The following is a 24,233-nucleotide window of genomic DNA, read 5'->3' as shown; positions in this document are numbered from 1 at the left end:
TTCCGATCTTTGTGAATCTCACTTGGAGGATAGAACTTAGAATAAAACCGGGGCACAATATCATTCCATTCAAGAGAATCCCCATTATCCAAGAATTTATACCAATGCGCCGCTTACCGTACAGCAATACAGAGAATAGTTTCTTCCTCACTTCATCCATAGCAATACCTGCACACTTGAATAAACCGCATAATTCATGTAAGAACAGTAAATGATCTCCAGGGTGGACAGTTCCATCCCCTATATAACGATTATCCACTACACGTTCAATAATCTTCATAGGTATTTTGTATGGTATTTCTTTCTTACCTGGCGCCTCATCTACTACCTTTGCAGTAGTAGTAGATTTCCCAAATAAACACTCAAGAGAAGATCTCTCCATAATGAATTATAGCAGCAGACAGTAAATAAAATCAGCACAAACAAGTAGAAATTTCCCTTACCAATTCCACTTACCAATAGCGCTTCACTCCCGGCAACGGCGCCTGAAAATAGTCTTGATGACCCACAAGTATAGGGGGTGTATCGTAGTATCTTTGATAAGTAAGAATGTCGATCCCAACGAGGAGCAGAAGGTGTTGACAAGCAGTTTCGATGAAGGATTCAATGTAAATACTCACAGACAAGTATTCAAGGGTTTTTGATGTAACAGATGAATAAAGTACGAGTAAGTAAAGTGCGAGAGTAATAATTGCAGCGAGTGGCCCAATCCTTTTTAGCACAAAGGACAAGACGGTTTGTTTACTTATAATGACCAAACGTTCTCGAGGACACACGGGATTTTAGTCTAGTGCTTTCGCTACATACGCTTAATTAATCTTCATTGTTTTGATAAGTGTTGTGTGGGTGAACCTATGCTAATGTACCGCCCTTCCTAGGACTAATACATACTTGTGATTATACCCCTTGCAAGCATCCGCAACTACAACAAAGTAATTAAGATAAATCTAACCACAGACCTTAAACTCGAGATCCTCGCTATCCCTCCCGCATCGATATACCAACGGGGCTCAGGTTTCGTCACTCCGGCAACCCCGCAATTGGCAAACGAGTACAAGATGCATTCCCCTAGGCCCATAAAGGTGAAGTGTCGTGTAGTCGACGTTCACACGACACCACTAGAAGAATAACACCACAACTTAAATATCATAACATTGAATATTACTCAACCATACTTCACTACTAACATTTAGACTTCACCCATGTCCTCAAGAACTAAACGAACTACTCACGAGACATCATATGGAACATGATCAGAGGTGATATGATAATGAATAACAATCTGAACATAAACCTTGGTTCAACGGTTCCACTTAATAGCATCAATAACAAGTAGAAATCAACACCGGGAGAGTTTCCCCTATCAAACAATCAAGATCAAACCCAAATTGTTACAGCGGTGACGACGTGCAGCGGTGGAGACGGCGGTGATGATGATGAAGGTGATGATGATGGTGATGGAGATGATGTCCAGCTCGATGACGGTGACGATGGCGTCGATTTCCCCCTCCGGGAGGGAATTTCCCCGGCGGATCTCAGCCTGCCGGAGAGCTCATTTCTCTCTGGTGTTCTCCGCCCCGCAGAGGCGGCTGTGGCTCTTTGCGACGTACCCCTGGAGTTTAGGTTTTTGGGACGAAGGCGTACGCGAAGAAAAGGAGGCGAGAGGGGGCTGTGGGCCCCCTCCTCACAGGGCGGCGCGGCCAGGGCAGGGCCCGCGCCGGCCTATGAGGGGGGCCATGGCGGACCTCCTCGGCTCCCCCTTCTGGCTCCCTTCGTCATCTGGAGAAATAGGATTTTTCATATAATTTCCGTCAACTGTTGATCTTCCGAAATATTGCATTCTGACGGTGCTTTTTCCAGCAGTAATCCCGGCTCCGGTGCGCGATCCTCCAATAATCATGAAACATGCAAAATAGATGAAATAACATAAGTATCATCTCCAAATATGAAATATATCAATGAATAACAGCAAATTATGATATAAAATAGTGATGCAAATTGGACGTATCAGTTAGTACATGTCCACCACATATGGTTGAGTTCAAGACGGTACTATTAACCGCCCATCTTCATATCTTGCGGAGATGAACATAATCTTTGGCTTTCCATGAATTTGTGCTCGACCACATGGGAGCCAAACCGATTCCGATTAGGGCTGCATTGGTTTGTGTCATACACAGCTATTGCAATTGCTTTGATTTGAATGATCCACTTGCCCCGTTCAAAAATATAATTCATGAGCTCCCGGTAAAACTTCCTCGGTTGGGATACTGGATCGACTCATGCAAAAAATCAGGAAATGAGTTGATGATAAAAATCTTACGAAAAGGATAAAGAATGGAGTGGAAATGGACACTTCAAGTATTTGGATGACTTGGAGTCTATGTACATGTGCATGCATGTTCTATATGAGCATGTGAGCGATTACACAGGGACAAGAATAATACATGAAAGGTTTGGCATAGGGAACATTGAGGTTTATGATGGTAAAAGTCATGTGATCAATGGTCCTTCGGTCATTCATAGATTGGGTCCAAAAGAATGGGCTGAAACATGCAAGAATGATTCCAAGTCCTATTCTAATTCCTTCACCCTGCTTTTCAAAATCGGTTAGTACATGCCCACCACATATGGTTGAGTTCAAGACGGTACTATTAACCGCCCCTCTTCATATCTTGCGGAGATGAAAATAATTTTGGGCTTTCCATGAATTTGTGCTCGACCACATGGGAGCCAAACCGATTCCGATCAGGGCTGCATTGGTTTGTGGCATACACAACTATTGCAATTGCTTTCATTTGAATGATCCACTTGCCCCATTCAAAAATATAATTCATGAGCTCTTGGTAAAACTTCCTCAGTTGGGATACTGGATTGACTCAGACAAAAAAAATCAGGAAATGAGCTGATGATAAAACTCTTACGAAAAGGTTAAAGAATAGAGTGGAATTGGACACTTCAAGTATTTGGATGACTTGGAGTCTATGGACATGTGCATGCGTATGAGCATGTGAGCGATTACACTGCGGACAAGAAGAATCCATGCGAGGGTTGGAACTAGAGGAACAATTCCAATCTGAAACAGAATACTAGTCAGAGGTAGAACTTAAACCTGAAACAAAATAGAGGGAGAATATGAGATATAATAAGAGGCAAACTCAGTGGTAGAACGAGAGCAGAATCAGAGAAAAAATGATGCATCAACTTCACAAAAGTTTAACACTAGTACAAAGCGTCCCTAAGAACACCCCGCTATGGCAACAACATCAATACACGCTACGGTAAAACAAAAATACGTGTGACAGAGGGGGGTGCGCGGGGTAGGCCGTTGTCGGGCCGCCAACATTGGCAATGGATAACCATGTAGCATGAATTGGTAACAACCTTCTTAAAAAGTACGTTGCTGATGCTACTAATCCGGAACGGACATGTAGAAAAACTTCATTGCCTAGTGTAGAAATCTAAAAGCCCACGCTATGCATCTATAAGATCCCTCACTACCATATCTATCAATCTCCACTCACCCTCTCCGAATCCTATACGAACACTCGTTGGTCCACACGCTTCCGATGGGGCAATCCAGAGGCGCTGGCTTGAGGTAGGACATCATATCGCATCCTTCTCCAACAACCATGGCGGCACACATATCCCCGCCGTGAAGCACTCGTAGTCCCTATTGCCACCCGCATCCTTGGCTTGACGCACACGCCACGGTATCCCTCTCTCCAGGCCATCCGGCAGCCGCTCCAACGTCCACGACTACGTCCCGCGTCCTTGGCGATCCCCCGAGCAAACCCCTCCGCCGGCTGCCCAATCTCTTCTTCCTCGGAGGAGGAGGAAGAGGATTTAGATCTGGAGGTCGGGTATCTCCTTTATCGCGCATCATTCGAGTATGAGTGCGTTGACGGTGTCATCCAAGCGGCAGCGATGAAGAGGGTTTGTAACTTCGTTGCGGAGCGCCAGATGGAACTCGCCGAGGAGGCATTGATGTGGGCATACCCTACTGGGTACCCACCATTCGTTACCATACATGATGCGGTTCAACCAGAGGCCCACGAAGCCCACGAACCTGGTGCGCGCCATAAGAACTAGCCCATACAAGGGAACCCTAACATGTACCCGACCCGAAGTCCTGAGACCTGGCTTTCTTTATAAGGGAGAGGAGGGATCAACGGGAGGACGATATGCAATCTGGAGATAACACCATAGCCATCACGGTGACATTGTAATCATCTTCATAAATCAAGAACAAACAAGTAGCATGTAGGATTTTCCCTCTGGGGGCTGAAGCTGAGTAAATCGTGTCCCCGTGTTGTTTGTACGCCGACAAAACCACCAGTGCGCTCCTTCCTCAAAACCCAACTCCATCATCCATGAGCATTGTCGTGGTACCTCACGTCAGGCATTGTTCCAAACGCAGCTCAGCGCCACCTTATCTTGGTCTATGCTCTCGGCCAAAGACATCGACGCGGCATAAGGTAATCCCTTTGAGTAATCCCCGAGGATAAAATATGAGAAGTAAACTAAAAAAATTAAGGTAAAGAATAATGAGGAGGCGAAAGTTGTGGAAGGAAAAGATTCGGCTTGGAAAAAGGGGTGATGGTGTTTCTTGCTTCTCGAGACGGAAACGTGTGATCAAGCTTTCAAGGCGTGTGTAGAAGAAAGAGGACAACTGTTAGTTTCGGTGCTGCCCGTCCCATGGGTAATAAGAAGATTTGGTTATACTCATCATGGTGTATATCGAGGGCTCTATGGATTGTTTTGACCTGTTCAGCAAACTACTCTTTTAGTAGTGTACGTTCTGAAGCTAGTAGTGTGATGTACTAGCTCTGATGTCAGCTTGTGTTACCCCGGGGCTTCCTACCTATTGTTACCTAGGTGCTGAAGCTCTTTGGTGATGTTTGCACCTTATCTACCGATGAAATGTACTGTCAATATTTCGTGTGGCAGTCTCAAATGCATTATGTAGGTGTCTGTGTGTCCATGCACAGACATATACTCCCAGCATGAATATGTTTTGACATATAACACAGATCTAACTCAAACAAGAAAGGTCTATTTGCGTTCATATGGCATCGCCAATTTGTTCTCAGCTGGTTTCCACGACATACATTTTTCCACTGGCCGGGTTTAGTTTTCTCCAACGAGTGGCCTGATCCCGTTACATAAAAACATTAAGGCACGTTAAACATTTCTCGTGATTGCATTACAATCTTCCTTGCATTTCCAATGTGCTATAGCGACAACGCAGCGGGCAGTTCATGGAGACACCATGACACCATCATACTCGGTTCGTGGAGGCGGTTCCGTATTTTACCCGGCAAAATAAATCCGGGGCGATTAGATGATTTTTATTTCTTGCGGGAAACTGAGAGTGCCCTCTCAAGTTATTAGGGTTTGCGTCTCTGTTTCCGCCGCCTCCACCGATCCACAATTTCCGGTCCGATATTTTGTTCCGTTACCAACCAATTCAACCAATCTTGGATCGTCGCCACCGTTCCATTGATTGCACTCTCCAGTTCTGAGCCCGATTGCTATGGAGGATACGGGAATCCACTTCTCGTCCCTGACAGTCCACGAGGACGAGATCTCGACGAAGGAGGACGAGGTCTCATCGTTCACGGAGGAGGAGTTCCTCTACTCGTCGTCGGAGTCGGAGTCGTCTTCGTCGTGGTCGGAGGAGGACGAGGAGTACGACGACGATGACGAGGTCGTCCGGTCGCCTGCCCACCCCTACGACCTGGACTCTCTTCCCAAGTCGGTCCTCCTCGACGTCCGGGCCTACTTCGACGACCGCACGAACGCCAGCACTGCCTCCGCCCCGTTGTTGAAGAAGCACCGCATCCAGGTGACCTTGTGGACGGCCCACCCGCCGCGCGTCTCCCTGCTGACGGTCCACTCCAGCGGCGTGGACGCCAAAGAGTTCACCAGGATGCCCATGGTGGTCGCCTCTCAGGACGACGTGGTCCTCCTCCGTGTCACCATTGGCCCTCACGACCGCCTCGGCCCCAGCCGCTACGTCAACAAGTACTATGTCTACAAGGCGGGCGTGGAGCCATCTCTTACCCTGCTCCCCGACGCCAGCTCCTTTGTGATTGCCGACTGCTCGGCCGGCATCCTGCGCCTTGGAGACGGCGGCGGGTTCGTCATCGCCGCGATCCACTGGGCAGGCACCCACGGACAGTACGACCTCCACCAGTTCGACTCCAGGACCTGGTCATGGAGCACCAGGCTGATGCATGCCGATAAGCCGGAAAGGTTCACGCGCATCCTTACCAGCAAGGTGCTTGTGATCGGAGGCAAACATGGTTTGATCGCCTGGGTCGACTTATGGAACGGTATTCTGTTCTGCGAGGTGTTCACTGACCGCACCGTTCTCCGCTACTGTCCGCTGCCGCCTGCTTTGAACAAGGAGCGCACAGGCCCTCCAGAGCATGTTCGAGACATCGCCGTCGTCGAAGGCCGTATCAAGTTCTTCGAGATGCGGCTAAAGGTCAAGCAGCGCCAAATCGGCTACAACACCACTTTGACTTCCAGATATTTGGTGGCCGCCACATGGACAATGGCCGACCCTTGGCGGGAGTGGCAGAAGGATCGCGCCCTCGATATATTCAAGATACCAGTAGACAAGAGTTATTCTGCATTGATTTCTAATATACTACGGAATTGCCAGGATACTCAGATAGCCTTGGAGGGACTCGAGGAAGGTCTCCCTGCTCTGAGCTTGCATGAGGATGATGTTGTTTACATCATGGCCAAGACCAAAGAGATGAACCGCAGGGCGGTTGTGCTTGCTCTGAACTTGAGGAAGAAGGTCCTTCAAGGAGTGGCTAAGTTTGATGCGAAAAGATCATATGGCTTCAGTTACACCTACCTTCAAAGTGAGATCTCCAACTATATGACCATTGAGTCGTCTGTCAGGTATGGTATAACCTTTGCACATCTAATTGTTTTACTTGTTTCTTTTAAGCTGGGGCTTCTTGCTCGGTTGTCTTTTTTGTCTTGCGCCTAGCGTACCTGTACCACATACCATGTATTCTTTCTTCTATGATCAATGAAAGCAGCAGCATGTCTGCCTTTCGTCAAAATTTTTTTGTTTTACTTGCTACCATACACCAGTACGGATCTCACGGAAATCCGTCACCCTTAAATAGGTCTGCTTAGGTGACTACTGAGTGGCTACTTAAGTGCTAGTTTCGCAGATTTAATTATTTTAGATTTCTGTAAAACATGATACTTCTGTTGGTAGAATGCATCTAGGTGGAGACACTTCTAATATTTATCTTAGACTGAGAAAATAAGGCAAGTTAAGCTGATAACCATTCTATATATTTGATGTATAACCAGGAACAGAATTACAACATATTATGAAATAAACTTGAACTCCAGAGTACCATCAAACTCTGGCCATTTAAGTTCTAGTTTTGCAGACCTACTTCAGATTCCCTTAAAATATGTATTTCTACTGTCAGGATGACGCTAGGCGAAGACACTTCTTATATGTAGCTTAAACTGTGATAATGAGGAAAATTATGCTTATAACCAAATTGTATATTTGGTATATAACCAAGAAGAGAATCTCAATATATTATGAAATGAACTTGGACTCCGAAGTGCTATCAATTCTGGGTTTTCTATGGCAGTAGAACTTCCTCTCGAGTAAGTCAATACACACCCTAGGAGGATATGAGTAATGGGAATTCTGCATTCACAAAGAAAGCTCGGTTGTGTAGAATTGTTTTCTATAGCCAGAACTCATGGAAAGATGACAGTGCTTTATGATCAATATGCAAATGAACTTCATCGGTATTAACCTCTTGTTAATGTGATTTGGTTTTGCACCTAGCATTTTTTACTAAAAGCATGCGCTATTCCTTTCTCGCAGTTCCAAAGGGATGGAACAAACATCCTGACTTCGCAAGTTCAGAAGGACTGCTTCTTACACAAGCAGGTAACATGTACAAAGCGAATGCGGTTGATTCTAGCAGACGTCCAGTTACACAAGCAGGTGACAGGTGCAAAGGGAATGCTGATGACTCTGGCTGGGTTCAAATGTATAATTTGTTCTACCGTGTTAGTGTTTTTTCCGGATATTGTCAGGCTGAGAATCTGATTGGCACTGGTTTTGACTTGCCTTCTCTTCAGGGTCATTGCAAGCAGCAAAAGTTTGTGAACATGAGATCCTTGGTGCTTATCAAGAATATCACCCTCTTATCCCCGTCCTGTAGACCTTACTCTGGTTTCGGGATTTTTGCTTGATGGCTAAAACTGATGTGTTGGTCTGATACTCCCTTAGTTCCTTTCTTGTTTCTATGGTATAAACACGTTCTCCTTTACTGTCATGCAATAATTAATGTTAATGCGATGTACTCTATGCTGGTCACATTTTCAAACTGTTCGTAATAATTAGCTGATGTGGCAATTCAAGGGCCAGACAGCAGTTCTCACTGCAGGGAATATCATGAGGAGTCGATGTTTGGGGATTCGTGAGCGCATGCACTTCATCTAAGAGAACCAGCAGAGGAACATGGGGATTTCAAATAAGAAATTTAGTTTCCCGTTGTCTCGCTAGTACGGAAAATTTTAATCTTAACCGTAACAAAAAGTGAATTTTGTTTTGTTCATTGCTACAACCCCAATGGTGGCCACGTGGACGAGTATGTAGGTTCTCCCTCAATTTGATCGGAACGGAGGGAGGGAGTACATCAAAGTTACTGGCAGCTGATAAAAATGTAAAATGGGCAAGGTATCTCAGAGTCACTGTGAGCTGTCATAACTGAAGAACTCGTTCAGGTACTGAGGCCTATCTAGGTTACGTATTCTTTAAACAGACCATGACTAGTTGACTACAAACTAGTGTGTTCATGGCAACAATCACGATGCAACAAGAAATTCAGATCCAGATGACAGTGTTACAAATAGTAGATGTAATAAACATACAAAGTCATCCTTGTTGCCGTGGTCCTATATCAGGTGGGAAGTTCCATCACAGGTACGAGAGAAACTCAGTGCATGTTTGGATTCGGGGCATTTCTCCAAACAAGAGTTGCGCAAAAACCTGAATCAGTTTTTGATGCCATCCTATATCCCCACTCTGAATTATCAGACTCTGAATCACCGCAATGTATGTGCAACAATTGGCTCTAGAATGGACATGAACTGCTCCCAGCCCTCAGCTCCGGTCGTCTATGAAAAACAGAATTTTCTTGTTAGTCCCTAGCTAGCAGCATGCAGTATATGGAAACAATAACCACCGGCAACACAAAAATCTCAACTATACCTGTTTCAACAAGGTTCAAAATGTGACAGGTCCTCATTGAGACTTTCTGTCCTTATCTTCTGCAGTACATACACCGACACGTGCGTTCTGTCCTTGTATTACCAACAAGTTTCAGCAGATATACACCACTAAAAAGGCTAAACTGGTCGAAACAATCCACAAAACCCTCAAGATACACCGTGTTCATCAGCAAGCCACACGTCTTCCAGGGTAGAAAGAAGGGACCAAGCAACAGTAACTTGCATCTTGCAGAAACCTAGATGGCACGTGCCACGGCTTGTGCCGGCGTTCATCTGTGTAAAGACAGCAGTATCCTCCGTTGCAACCAAACCTTGGTCATTACCCATCGGACGGGCCAGCACGGAAACTAACAGTTGTCCCCTTTCTTCTACAGAAACAACACGCCTCGAAAGCTCGATCACACCATCCGAATCGACAGGCATTTTTCCATCCCGAGAGTCAAGCAACACCATCTCCCCTTTTTTCAATCTGGTAGTACGGCATGTGACAACTCCTTGGAAACGATCGTCCCATGACCCATCGACAACTTGGAGGGTGACGGTGGCCTCAACTGAAGGAAGCAGCGGCGCGTATGCGAACTCAAGCGTGCAGCGCTTGCAGAGGATCCGTGGAGATTCCACCTCATCAGAATGGTAAGCTTTGTGGTAGTCGAAGACTCTGAAAGCCAGTACTTCATCCTTTTCAGGCTCTGCTTTGCTCTTTACTTTGAGCTGAACTTCAATAGTAATCGGGTCAATTAACAGGAGCGCACGACATGGACCAGTTAATATCAAAAATGGATCCTGCAAGCATCATTATCATCAGTTAATCGACCATATTGATTGACAGTCTACTAGATAGTAGCAGGAGAATGAAGGGAAAAATAAAAGAGGCAAACTAAACAGACAGCAAGGTAAGGTTAGATAAATGGTGGTCACCTCTTGGGTGAGAATTTGGCAGTCATCCCTTGCCCGGTTGAAGAGGAAGTTGCGATTGTGATCTACAGAGTCCCTGACGGCAACCAAGCCATGGACATGCAGAGGCCACTGGAGACCACCTTTGCTGATCTCGGCGACTCGGATGTAGAAGATCTGCAAGGTACAGTCGGAAGCGGCGTACGGCGGGATTGGTCCGAAGGTATGGCGCATCGGGCCAAGTGCCGCTGCACGAAGCAAAAATGTGATCATACTACAATTAGATAGCAATTCTAGGAGCTTGTCAGCTACATGGCGAGCAATTGTTGCAGGCAGAGATGCTCTGCAGGTGGGTTTAATTAAGCGTATCGGAGACGGCAACTCAGTGTCAGTTTGGCACGATCAGTGGATACCAGGGTGTCGTTCGATGAGACCGTCAGTACAACTTATGAATGGTGATGAACTTGAGGAAATAAACATGGTCTCTGATCTAATTGATCATGATATTGGTTCCTAGAAGATTGAGATGGTCAGAAGGAATTTTATTGCGCCTGAAGGGCAGATGCTATTTTAAATATTCCTTTGAGATGTGATGGGGGAGTTGACTCATATGCCTGGTCTTTGGAGAAATCAGGTATATATTCTGTTAAAACAACGTATCGTGCTCTAATGAATCGCAATGAGCAATTAGCTCTAGATGAAGGGACGATTACTGAATCCTCAGCTTCTGAAAAACAGATGTGGTCTACTCTCTGCAAACTAAATGTTATGCCAAAAGTACGTGTCTTCTGGTGGAGGGTTCTTCGTGGCATTCTCCCTGTTGAGACTGTCTTGAAGCATAGGCATATCGCTGAAATAAGTAGATGCAAAATCCGCTTAGCTATGGACGAGGATCTTGCATGCTTTGGTTCATTGTGAGCATGCATGCAGAAGATTCTGGGAAGAAGCACAGGGCTGGCTAGATTTCATACTGCCTAAGCTTCATCCGCTTACATGGGCGCGAGATATCACTTGTGACTCGCGCTTTTCTGACTCAGTTCGGGCCAAGATGATTACTACAATGTGAGCGATCTGGAGTTCAAGGAATATCTGGACACATGACAGGACCCTGTCCATTTTTTTAAAGGGAAGGCCCTTGGCCCAGCTTTATATATAAAGCTCACAAGACATAGTAGCGATACAACACACACAACCCAAGCGAATAGTCTGATGCCTTAGTTATTACAAACCACGGATACCAGCCAGTCTATCATGAAGAGAGCATCAAGCGACTACAAGAAAAGCAGAAAGGAGCCGGCCATCCCACCCCCCGTCCGTCCGCATCATCCACCATCATCGTTTCGAAGCCGCCGATGAAGTCTCCTAACCTCGTCCAGCGCCGCGTCCAGCAGCGGTAAGTCCCTCGGTCTGACCAGAACCCTCCAGCTATGAATAGACATTTTGAAGATGGCGTCAGCCGGATTGTTGATCAGGGATCCCTCTATAGCTAGCTTGTTGCGGATGTTCCAAAGGGCCCAACACTGAGCCGCGAAGGTATACCACGCTAACCTACGGAGACGACCCGAAAGGCCATTAACAATGGCAATGAAATCCGCGGCCCCTGCCGGGTTCCAGGAGCAGTGCAGGAGTTCCCTAATTCATGCCCACATGAATTTAGCGATATGACACTTGAAGAAGATGTGGTCGCAAGTTTCCCATTCCCCACGCAGGGCACAACCGCCGTCGGAGGGGCCCCTCCGCTTCACCAGCTGGTCCCCTGCCGGGAGCCTACCCCTGATGAGCTGCCAAAGGAAGACACGGATCTTAGGCGGCACCCTAGTGCGCCAAACCTCTTTGAAGTGGGCAATTGCCCCACCCTGGGACAACTTGCAGTACATTGAGTTGGTGGAATATTCCCCGGAAGCCTCCAATGCCCAGCGGACTTCATCCTCCCCCTCTAAAACAGGGTTAAGATCAAAAATCCTGCAAAGGTTCTCCCATTCCACCGTCTCAGCGAGACCGAAGGAGCGTCTGAATCTGATCCGCCAGCCATCGTTGTTGCGGACGCCTTCCACAGTGGCGAAGTGGTTGTCACAGCAAGCGAAGAGCCGCGGGAAGGACAGACGCAAGGGTCCCGAACTCGTCCACCAGTCAAGCCAGAAATAGGTCCGCCTCCCATTGCGCACCTTGTGCCTGGCCCCCATCTTGAAGTACCATTTAATCTTCTGGATGGCATTCCAGAACTGGGAGCCCTTGGTGGGCACCGTAGGGGAGAACAGTGCCGTTGTCGCCCGGTATTTGGCCCTCGCAGGGTCCGCCCACGGCCCCTTGCTCGTTTTGGTAGATCTTCCAAATCCATTTTAGCATGAGAGCGATATTCATGGACTTCGTGTTCGTGATACCCAATCCTCCAAACGCCTTAGGCTTGCACACCGTAGCCCGACCAACCATGTGGTATTTGCGCTTGGTGCCCACTCCCTCCCAAAAGAAGCGGGAACGATGCCGATTCATGGCCCCATGAGTCGCATCGTGCAAGAGGTAGAGCCCCATTGCGAACAACGGCAGACTAGAGAGGCAAGAATTGGTAAGTTCTAGCCTCGCAGCGGAGGCGAGGAACAATCCTTGCCAAGGTTCCACCCTGTGGCCAACCTTCTCAGTGAGGAAATTCCAGTCCGCCACTGTCGCTAACAGGAAGGCCAAGGTACGTAAACGGCAAGCTCCCTAGCTTGCAGTTAAGGGCATCGGCTACCCTCGCCCGCTCCCGGCCGCGGACCCCAGCCACAACCACTTCGCTCTTCGCAAAGTTGATCTTGAGCTCGACATGTTCTCGAAACAAAGGAGCAAGTAGCTTAAGGTTTGCCACGCCGACGTCCGAGGGGTCAAGGAGGATCGTGGTGTCGTTCGCGTATTGGAGGTGGGTAACACCACCCGGAATGAGGTGTGGCACGACCCCCTGGAGGTGCCCCGACTCGCTGGCCCTAGCAATAATGGCCGCTAAAGAGTCCACCACAAAGTCAAATAGAATCGGGGAGAGAGGATCCCCTTGTCGCACTCCTCGAGCATTTCGGAAGTATCCACCAATGACACCATTGACATTTACTGCAGTCTGGCCGCCCGAGACCAACTGCAGAAGTCGGTGTACAATCATGGGAGAGAAACCCTTGCGGAGAAGGCCTTCTCAAAATCAAGCTTGAGGATGAGCCCTCGCAGCTTTTTGACTCTCAATTCATGAGCAATCTCATGTAGAGCCAGCACGCCCTCGTGCAGGCTTCTACCCTTGATGAACGCGGTTTGGCTACGATCAATTGTCCTAAGCGCAACCGGAGCTAGACGAGTGGCGTAAGCTTTAGCAATGAATTTAAAAACAACATTGATAAGAGCAATAGGCCTAAACTGCTTGATGTTGTCAGCGCCTTGGGATTTAGGAATAAGGGAGATCACCCCAAAGTTAAGGCGAGCAACGTCGATCCTCCCTAGGACAAAATCGTTGAGCATCTGAAGGATAGGAGCCTTAAGAGTTCCCCAGAACGTCTTAAAGAAGAGGACAGGGAAGCCATCAGGGCCTGGTGCCGAGTCCTGCTTCATGCCAGCCAGGACCTCATCCAGCTCGTCCCCGGTGAAGGTAAGCTCGAGAGCCCTATTTTCGTCCTCCCCGACCCTTTTGCCCTCAGGCCAAAGATTGGGTGCGAGGGAGAAGGCCCTCTCCTCCCCCTCCGTGCCCAACAGACCATGGTAGAATTGGTAGACATGACCCATCATGTCTTCTTGAGCGGTAAGCTCACCCTCATTGGTGATAAGTCTAGGGATCATGCATTTCCTTCGCCTCCCATTGGCAAAAGCGTGAAAGTAGGCTGTGCAGGAATCCCCCTTAAGGGTCCATTGGAGTCTACTCCGCTGCCTGTCCATTGGACCCTGTCCATTCAGTCAAGATGGCCAAAGAATCGCTGGCGGTGCTGGATATTCCAAAGAGATGTGCAGCTACCTTGCCAAGCCATGGATGGCGACCGCCTGAGGAGGATTGTCATTGGTTGCTCGGAAAGGAGGCGCCAGAGGGGTCACGAGATCAGGCTCGGCCTTCCATGGTGCTTGGAGCAAGCCCTACGAGGGTATTACTGATCCGCTCATCACCGAAGCTTTAGCTGTGCGAGATGGTGTCATTTTCGCTCGGTTACGAGGCTATTCTAAAGTGGTGATGGAGACGGATTGCCTGGAGGGCTGGAGGTTATTTCACTCTGGAACAATCGCCATGATTCTCGATCGGTTGTGGCACCTATCCTTCAAGGAGTTGGAGAGCTAGTTGTTAGTTTCAATTCGTTTATTTTTCAGCATGATAATTATATTCAGTTAGATGTAAATACTTGTAATGTTGATAGTTTCTCATCCATGTTACCATCATGCATCCTAATATATACTGACGGGGCCAATTCCCCTACGTACGCGAAGAGGTCTCTAATCGAATCAATATGTAATTTGGTTTTGTCGTTCATAGTTTCCTACTTGACATTTGCCAACAGTAGAAGGGGAGAACACACACAAGAGATGCGATTTGAGACGCACTCACTTTGGTCGTCGAAGGAACCGAAGCGGTCGGAGAAGAGACAGTCCCAGAGGTCGCGGTAATCGTCGACGTAGTCCTCCTCCCTCGTCTCCCTGGGCACCTCCTCCCTGAGGAACTTGATGAACTCCTCGCGTTCCCGCTCCCGGCGATTGTTCCTGTACGAGGAGGGCTTCTTCTCGCGGCCGCGGACCTTCCTGAGCGCCTTCTTCTTCCCTCGGCCGGTCGCCGCCACCTCGCCGCTGCTGGCCAGCTCCATCCCCGCCAGCCAGCCGGGCAGCGCATCCGCCTCCATCTCCGGTTCCGGGAGTTGGGAACGCGGGGCTGCTCTGGATCGATCGCCTGGTCGGACCAACTCGCTGTCTTGGGCTCGGGAGGGGTCCAACCGGACGAACTTGTATGGGGGAGTCCGACTGGACGCGATATAAACTTTTGTATTCACACAATTTTAAATTATTTACCTTAAATCAGACTTTATAAAATTGGTTACTTAATGCAAACAGAGCATGACTCTGGTGGTTAGAGCATCCCCACTCGTTGACGCTCCCCACCCAAATCCGGCGAAATTTTCATCCGGATTGGACGAAAGTTTGGCCTGGGGGGCAGTATATTTCCAGTCGTGTGCTCCCCAAGCGGCGTTTCTCGAGGAAAAAGAGGATGGCCCGGGGAGTCCGGACGAAAGAGGAGACACGTGGGCGTGGGCGATTGGTTTTGCTCCATCCGAGTCCTCGAGCGCTTCCCGGTGCCGGGATGGCGTGGGATCGCCGGATGAATTTAGGCTCAAATCCGGATGAAAACGAGAACCTGGGGGCGCGACTGGGCCATTTTTCGCCGTCCGGATGTAAAAAACGGCTCGTGGGGGCTTCTCGGGGAGACGAGTGGAGATGCTCTTAGGTCTCTTATGGTGGAACCAGTCCACCCAAGTTTAAGTCTTAGCACGAGTGTTTACATTTACCTGGATTTATTCTAGAATTTAGCAGGCGCTATGTTTTCAGTGGTAGGTGATGTGCCCGTCAATAGCGACGTCGTCAACCTCAAGATATGCCGGCTCAGTCCCTCAAAGGTGCTCATAGGGGTAGAGTGTGCGTGCGTTCATAGGGGTGTTTGTACGTGCGTGTTTGTGAGCGTCTGCGTTCTGTGTTCTAAAAAAAAATTGGTTACTTAATGGATTATCTATTGTATCAAATCAATATTATTAGAGTCGTCGTGAAGTACTATTTAACCGACCGACATATTGTTCTCAATCTGCCGAAAAGTTGGATTGGATTAATTATTAGAAGTTCAGAACCATATTTACTCGAGCACTTAATTCGTGTTGGTCACGGACAGACCTTTGTTCGGAGTTTCACGATCTAAAAGGAAAAGCTCCATCTCGTAGAACCCTCAAAAGATTCTCTCCATAAACAAAATCAGGAACTTGTCCCCCGTGCAGATGGAGGATGAAGATAGTCAATTCGATCTCTCGTCCCTTACCGTCGTCGAGGACGATGAGATCAGGATGGGGCATGGCAGCGAGGATGAGTATGACACCTCCACAGACGAGGACGAGTACGAGTCCTTCACGGAGGAAGAAGAGGATGCCGGCGATGCCGATGCTGATGCCGGCCCGCCCATCCACTTGGCCGAAGACCTAGGCTCGCCTCCCGAGTCGATCCTCCTGGACATCCGGGGCTACATCGACGACCGCACCAACGCGAGCACCGCCAACGCGTGCCTCTCGACGGGGCGCGATGCCATCCGCGTGACCTTCTGGGCGGCGCGCCCGCCGCGTGTCTCCTGCTTCACCGTCCACTGCAACGACGTGGAGCCCAACCAGTTCCGCGGCTTCCCCACGGTCCTAGCGGCCGCGGACGACCTAGTTCTGCTCCGAGTCCCCATAAACCCTTCGCAAAACACCTTCCCCACCCGTTTCATCATGGAGTACTACATCTACCAGGCCGCCGGCGCCGCGTCGACGCTTCGCCTGCTCGGTGTACCCCGCCACCTCTCCTGCGCCGGCATCCTGCGCTTACGCGGTGGCAACGGCGGCGAGTTCCTCGTCGCCTCGATCGAGGTGGTGGAGGGCGCCGACGGTAAGCGGTTCGACCTCCACCTGTTCGACTCGAGGACCTGGACGTGGACCAGCAGGCTGATGCGGGTGGACAAGCCGGAGTGGTACGCGCGCGCGAGCTTCCGCCCGACAAAAGTGCTCGCCATCGGTGGCGAACGCGGCTCGATGGCGTGGGTCGACCTATGGCATGGCATGCTATTCTGCGACCTCCACGCCGTGCACGACGATGACGCCATGCTTCGCTACATCCCGCTGCCGCCGTCGCCGAGCACGGAGCGCGAGGGATCTCCATCCGATGTCCGAGACATCGCCGTCGTCCATGGTCGCATCAAGTTCTTCGAGATGCGATTCAAGGTGAAGCAGCACGCCATGACCAGCACCACCACCCTAGTTACGAGATACTGGAAAGCCACGGCATGGGAGATGGCAGACGACCCATGGCATAGCTGGCGCAAAGACTGCGGGCTCGACATTTTCAAGGTGCCGGTGGACAAGTTTCATCCGGAACTTCCCCCTTGCCTCCATGACATGGGGAAGTTCCATGGAGAACAACCTGCTCTGAGCTTGCACGAAGAAGATGTCGTTTACATCATGGCCAAGGCCAAGGGGTCGGACCGGAGGGCGTGGATGCTCGCCGTCGACGTGAGGAAGAAGACCCTGCGAGATGTGGCCGCGTTTGACGCAGGGAGGGCGTACAGTTTTACCTACCTTCAGAGCAGGATATCTAACTATCTGCGAATTCAGTCCTCCGCTAGGTAATATTTGCCACCTCCTATTACCTTTTTACTAGAATAAGTGTCGCAGCTTTGACTAAATATGAATATATCTACACATATTATACATCTGTATCTAGACAAAACTAGACTCATTTTGAAATGGAGGGAGTGGTAAATTTAGATTCGATGGTAACGGATTCTTCATTCAAAATGAGCCTCAAAGAAAAGGGAAAAACACTATCAACAATCCGCCAAGTCAAATCATCTAAACTATTGTGGTTCGCACAACTATATGTAAACCTCACCTAAAGGGAGGGAGCATGAGCTCTCCTCGACTCACTTCTCGGTCACCTCTTTGATGGAGGTGTCACGTCGATCCTCTTCCCGTTGCCTGTGCTGGGTGCCTTGTCCCCAGAGGTTAGCTCGGCCTGCACGGCTCGCCTGAGCACCTCGACGACCTCGCTCATGGCGGGACGCTCCTTGGGGTTCTTGAGGAGGCAGCTCTGGGCAAGCTTGGCGATCTCCCGGGCCGCCTTCGAGGAGTACTCGCCGCGGAGCTTGGGGTCCATGATCATGCGGAAGTTGCGGCTGTCTGGCGGGAATTGTCCCACCCACTCCAGCAACTTCTGTTCACCCTGCGGCCGGTTCCTATCAAGCGACCGCCGCCCTGTCAGGATCTCGTATAACACCACCCCAAAGCTCCATACATCACTCTTTGCCGTCAGGTGGCCTGTCTCGATGTAGTCCGGCGCAGCATACCCGTGTGTCCCCACAACCTGACCAACAAATGAAAAAAAAAATGATTGAAGAGAGAAAATCAAGCAATATACCTAGCAGTAGTAATCTTGATGTAATAATTCATGTGTTGTATGTCATGCTGACATTAGTTTGTGCAACCATGTTTCAGAAACTCAGAGTCATATGCAGAAAAAGATGGAGGCGCCATTGACAAATGGAGCGCAAGCTTGTAACCAGGAACACAATCAGCAACAAGTAATGGCGGTAGTCAGCCAACTAAAGGCCTAGTTGGGACGGAAGATGGATCAGGCAATGTGTTGCAGAAAACTTGAAGTGTTTCATTTCAGGGTCACAAGGATAGTGACATACCGCAGTTGAGACATGGGTGTTGCCTTCCGTTGGCCCCTCTCTCGCTAGCCCGAAGTCTGATAGCTTCGCTTGGAAGTCCTTGTCCAGCAGAACATTCGACGCTTTGAAGTCCCGGTAGATTACCTAGCAAAATTGAGGAGCTCAGATTAGATCAAAAATAAGGAAAAACTGATGATGTAGAAGAATGCGAGTTCTGCAGTTCAAGGCAAGGGCCGCTAAATATTGTTCAGAAGACAAGATTTTTTTTAATATTCCATCAGAATATGAACTAAATGCTGTGAAATTGTGGTATAGACACACCTTGAACACTAAAGGCCTGAGAAAATAAGTACTATGAGAAAAATAATGTGATGATTCCTACTTTCCTCGACAGCTGGTATACTTTAGTGCTTAGTAGACCATATGAACCTTCTTGACCAAGTACTTAGTGCTTAGTAGACTAAAATGTTTGATGCAGCAGCACTGCTAGAACAAACGAAGGAGAAATTGGATACATTCACTACGTGTAAGCCACAGATGTTAAAGAATGTGCTTTCAGAAAGTTCCAACAAAGTTGGCTGCCTGGAATCTTGCATCCATTTGGTGGGAAGTGGAAACTGAGCATGACTTTTGCTAGCATGCTTTACCATATCCATCTTCATGACTTTTCAGTCAATTTTCCTGATTGACTTTACACTGGATTCCAAGTGCATGTACCTAGCCCGCTACCTCTAATTTCCATAGATCAGATTTGGATGCACAGGCACAGCAAACCATTTTCTGGAGGCTGAACACTACATAACAAAGTATGCACATTATTCAAATCATGCTGCCTCTCTGTAGATATTCTTTGGGGCCATTGGTTTGATTTAGCGGCATAATATTAGGGTTGTGAAAATTGCCGAAGAAATTTTCTTGTGAACAATGATGTTTGTAGTATACCTGAAGTTCTAATCCTTCATGCAGGTAAGCCAATCCTTCTGCAGCACCCAAGATTATCTGAAGCCTTCTATTCCATGAGAGAGGAGTGTGAATTCGGCTGAACAAGTGATCTTCCAAGCTTTTATTGGGCATAAACTCGTAGACCAATAATCTTTGGGGCCCCCTTTCACCATCAACAGCACAATATCCAAGAAGCTTTACAAGATTTGGGTGCTCAAGAACACCAAGGAACTGCACTTCGGCCAACCACTGCTTATGTCCCTGGGAGAACATTAAGAAAAACTTGAAAATGTTAGAAACAGAAAATTAGAAAAAAAAAATAATATATAGAACATAGAAAGCTGATTATTCATTTGATGGGAAATGAAGAAACTGTCAGGGCGATAACATCTTCTAGTAGTCTTAGAAAGTGATGTAATAAATCTAGGACACTAGGAAAATTCAAATGATGCCTTGTAATTTTTAACAAGCTTCTTTCCAACTGGTCTAAGAAGAAGCGGTAGCCCAGTCATCGCAACAATATCTTACCCAATTAAAGAAACTTAAAACTATGGTGCAGAGTGGAGTCTAACAAGATTTGGTCTCGTTGTGAATATTAGTCAACTAAGAACAGCAGGATGATTTGCCCACAAAAACACTTAATTCTAGCAGTTGGTCTCCTCTGATTGGGCAAACTCCATAGTCCATACTGCATTGCAGAATGTACAAGCAAGCAAGGCTGGTACACATCGTTTTCTCTCTAGTATTCGAAATGGACACACACATCGTTTTCTGGACTCTGTATTTCTCCTGCGTGCTAGAGGGGCAGCGTTTACTTGTAATGTTTATTCAACTCTTCAAAATTGATTATGTTTTGAAGGAAAGCGATTGGAGAGGATCCTGTTGTCATTTTTCAAAATGTTAGTATGTATCCCCCCTATCTGTGTGGCTGCTTTCTTTTCTTGGGTAAAATACTATCACGCGTATGTTCTCATGGATACTATAATCACAGCAAACTCCTCTCAGGAGCTCAACTGCTCCTGGAAATGATTACTGATAAAGTTTAGCAATTTAGTAAATTTCACTAATGATATACCAGTAGACACCGCGCAATTGCAAGCCTAGAACTAGATAGTCGGTGATCCTTGAAAGTCCTGCATTTTCCTACTTTATGTTGGTAACTGACATTTCTAACATAGATAAGGTCAAACTTGGCCAAATATAGCAACCAAAGGAACCAATTTCCACATTTTGCATCTCGGAAATGTCTCCTTTTCCCTGCCAATTCAAAAAGGACTAACTAACTAACGTGGCTGAACTTTCCATGGGGAGCAACTACGAAGTTTAAACAACTTTCCCACAGTTGAAGCGCAGAACACCTGGCCGAAATCTTGCATACCGTTTGTGTGCAGTAAGTAATTCTATACACTTGCAACGGCCGCCAATTCAATGGTGGTAATTATAGAATACAGTCGGTCAAATTTGGCAGAGCTACTACACTGTAGTATACTCTCGAGTCTCGTCCTGAGCTCAGTGGATGCTTTCTCACATTCACCAATGGCCAATAGCCAATAGCCAATAGCCAGCCAGTTTGTGAGATTATTTGCGATTTTTCATCAGGAAATTAAGCATCTTTTACCTGGCCGGCTACAGCGACACGCGCGCGCGTGTGGATGCAGAATCACATCGACCACAGTGGGGAGCAGAACATGGTGGAGAATCCAGTGACAGAGAGATGACAGTCACGGTGGGAGGGAGCACGCGGGCGTACCTGGAGGCCGCGCTGGTTGAGCCGCTTGACGGCGACGGCGACGCGGCTGTCGCCCTTGCCGTTGCCGTCGGCGTCGGCGAGCGGGCGGACGAAGCCCTTGTAGACGCCGCCGAAGCCGCCCTCGCCGAGCTTCTGCGCGCGGCCGAAGTCGCTGGTGGCGCTGCGGAGGTCGTCGTAGTCGAAGGCGCGCAGCTGGGCGTGGCCCCGCTCCTCGTAGAGCGAGGAGATGCTGGGCTGCGACTGCGAGGAGGCCGACCCCGTGGACTTGCTGGCCCGCCGCCCCGCCGGGCCCGAGGAGTCGTCGGAGCGGCTCGTGCTCACGGCTGAGGCCGTCGTCATGGTCGTCGTGGTCGTGGTCGCCGGAGCCGACCGGCCGCTGCGGGAGGTCCGGCGCGTCTTGATCCACCCCAGGCAGCCCATCGTTTCTTGGCGCCAATTAAGCAGCAAGGTGCCGGCGACAAGACAGGCGCAGTTGGTGCGCCGGCGGCGGCGTCCCGTGCAGAGGAAGGACTGGTTGGCGTGGCGTGCGTGTCGGGGGAGAGCTAGCCGTGCGTGTGAGGTATGGTGGATGGGGCTTTGTACTAGGTCGGTAGGTGCGTGCGGGAGCGGGAGCAGAGCAGTGTGAACTGGAGAAGGGCAAGAGGACGAGTACAGGGGAGAGGGGGAAAGCGAAGGTTTGTTGTGGCGCGAGGTGTCTACTGTGCTGTGCTTGGGAGAGGTGTGAAGCTGGGGGAAGATGATGGTGTGGAGGGAGGCGCACTTGTTTGTGTGTCATATGGGACGTCTGGGGCACGTGTGCTTGTTCTTGCGCGAGGTGCGCCCACCCAGGGACCGAGCGGAGGACGCGGCGTCGACTGTCGAGGGGGAAGATTGGGACAGGTCTGGAAGGAGTCAAACAATCAAAATACATTAAGATAGGCGTATTATACATTCTTCTGGAATCACATAATGTAAAGGTTGACTAAGATAATACATTTAACGACGTATCTAGTAAGATCAAAATTTGAGAATAAACTTATGGTTAGATGGTTAGGAGCGCGGTGACACCTGCGGCTCATCGGAGCTTTCAAAACCTAAGTTTCACATTATGTTGTCTCGTTAAAAGCGAAATGTTCTATCAATGGAAGACTGCATTCCCGTCGACAACGAGGCGTCTGGGATGACTTCATCAGCCTCAAAACCCGTCGAATCGGTTCTTAGACTCGGACTAGGGGTAAGATGTGTGTGCGTGGGTTCATAGAGGTAAGTGTGTGTACATATTTGTGAGTGTTTGCGCGTATGTACTGTGTTTCACACAAAAAGTAAGATCAAATTGACATTATAGATGTTGATATTTTTTCTAAAAGTTTGGTTAAATTTTACGTGCTTAAACTATTGATATAGTTTATGATTTTTTTTCTAATACTAAATGAGTGGAGTATACAGTTGGCCAATGCCTCAATAAACATATAAAGAACCAATACATTTCTCTTTCCGAAGCCGCACGGAGGGACCCCAGGCCCCAGCGGGCGAAGGCCTCTTGATCTACATGGACGCGTAGGCCGCACGGAAAAATGCTATGGTCGGTGTGGCACGACATTGGCGGTGGAGATTGGGAGACAGGGGCCCTCAAAGCAGAAGGTGCCAGTGACATGCAACAACGGCGGGGGTCATTGCGCATTAAGGCTGATTCTCGCTGGTACTGCGGCTCGAATAAAGGAGGTAGGCAATGATCATAGTGCTTTTCATCGGACCAATTCTACCGATATTCCTGTTGCCAATCATCCAATATATGGCCACCACGAGTTTCACATTACTCTGCCGACGGTTTTCACGGATTGGAATATGGTGCTCTTGGACCTCGTAGAGCGAGAAGATGCTGGGCTGCGACTGCGAGGAGGCCGACCCCGTGGACTTGCTCGCCCGCCGCCCCGCCGGGCCCGAGGAGTCGTCGGAGCGGCTCGTGCTCACGGCCGACGCCGTCGTCATGGTCGTCGTGGTCGTGGTCGTGGTCGGCGGGGCCGAGGAGCCCCGCCGGCCGCTGCGGGAGCTTCGTCGCTTCTTGATCCACCCCAGGCAGCCCATCGTTTCTTGGCGCCAAGCGGTAAGGTGCCGGCGACGAGACGGGCGCAGCTGGTGCGCCGGCGTCCCGTGCGGAGGAAGGACTGGTTTGGCGTGGCGTGCGTGTCGGGGGAGGATAGGGAGAGAGCTAGCCGTGCGTGTGGGCTATGGTGGATGGGGCTTTGTACTAGGTCGGTAGGTGCGTGCGGGAGAGTAGAGCAGTGTGAACTGGAGAAGGGCAGGAGCCAAGAGGACGGACAGGCACTACAACACGGTAGTTATTTAGGGGCACATGCTTAGGGGCACATTTTTTATGTGCCCTCAAATGCTTCAAATGAGGGCACATTTAAAATGTACCATCAAAGATATAGCTTTAAGGGCATATTTTAGATGTGCCCTAATAGGTATACCTATAACGGCACAAATCCGTACGCCCTAATAGCTATGAGGGCACATATCCAATGTGCCCTAATAGATATATCTATGAGGGCACATATCCAGTGTGTCCTAATAGATATATCTATGAGGGCATAGATATATGTGTCCTAATAGGTATAGCTATGAGGGCACAAATTCATGTGCCCTAATAAGCTATGAGGGCACAAATCTATGTGCCCTAATAGCTATGAGGGAACATATCCAATATGCCCTAAAAGCTACATAGCACCAACTTAGCAATTACATGAATGATCTAGATAATACTTAGCTAATACTAAGTTTTATCACACATAAGTGCTACTTAGTTTAAACCTTAGATTTTAACATTAGAAATCTTAGAAACTAAAACGGCAACAAATCCTACCAACAACATGTATGCATTGTGTTAAGACCTCACGGTGGGAGAATCCGACAAGAGCTCACGGTGGCCGGTGGGAGACGAAAGAGAAAACTTGTACTGTCTGTTGCTTTTGGGCGTATCTG

General features: G+C 48.7%; 3 protein-coding genes across 3 annotated transcripts; 1 reads left to right on the top strand and 2 right to left on the bottom strand.

Annotated features, from left to right (window-relative positions):
* The first annotated feature begins 3,927 nt into the window (after nucleotides 1-3,927).
* On the top strand, nucleotides 3,928-8,228 carry LOC124657420. The gene is made up of 5 exons (XM_047195974.1): nucleotides 3,928-4,072; nucleotides 5,520-6,921; nucleotides 7,348-7,390; nucleotides 7,886-8,054; nucleotides 8,146-8,228. Exons 1-5 carry the CDS (start codon nucleotides 3,928-3,930, stop codon nucleotides 8,226-8,228), a joined length of 1,842 nt encoding a protein of 613 aa, XP_047051930.1.
* Nucleotides 8,229-8,751: 523 nt separating this feature from the next.
* Nucleotides 8,752-15,023, bottom strand: LOC124657419. The gene is made up of 4 exons (XM_047195973.1): nucleotides 14,735-15,023; nucleotides 10,219-10,442; nucleotides 9,281-10,083; nucleotides 8,752-9,186 (listed from the first exon to the last, which is right to left on the bottom strand). Exons 1-3 carry the CDS (start codon nucleotides 15,021-15,023, stop codon nucleotides 9,448-9,450), a joined length of 1,149 nt encoding a protein of 382 aa, XP_047051929.1. The 3' UTR covers nucleotides 8,752-9,186; nucleotides 9,281-9,447.
* Nucleotides 15,024-17,646: 2,623 nt separating this feature from the next.
* Nucleotides 17,647-23,336, bottom strand: LOC124652791 (probable serine/threonine-protein kinase PBL19). The gene is made up of 5 exons (XM_047191833.1): nucleotides 23,143-23,336; nucleotides 21,273-21,540; nucleotides 19,523-19,783; nucleotides 18,602-18,724; nucleotides 17,647-18,270 (listed from the first exon to the last, which is right to left on the bottom strand). Exons 1-5 carry the CDS (start codon nucleotides 23,334-23,336, stop codon nucleotides 17,842-17,844), a joined length of 1,275 nt encoding a protein of 424 aa, XP_047047789.1. The 3' UTR covers nucleotides 17,647-17,841.
* Between the last annotated feature and the right edge of the window lie 897 nt (nucleotides 23,337-24,233).

The sequence above is a fragment of the Lolium rigidum genome, chromosome 5, assembly GCF_022539505.1.
Source record: "Lolium rigidum isolate FL_2022 chromosome 5, APGP_CSIRO_Lrig_0.1, whole genome shotgun sequence".
Classification (NCBI taxonomy): domain Eukaryota; kingdom Viridiplantae; phylum Streptophyta; class Magnoliopsida; order Poales; family Poaceae; genus Lolium; species Lolium rigidum.
The sequence above is the reverse complement of the archived record's forward strand: the minus strand, read 5'-3'. Positions and strand labels throughout refer to the sequence as shown.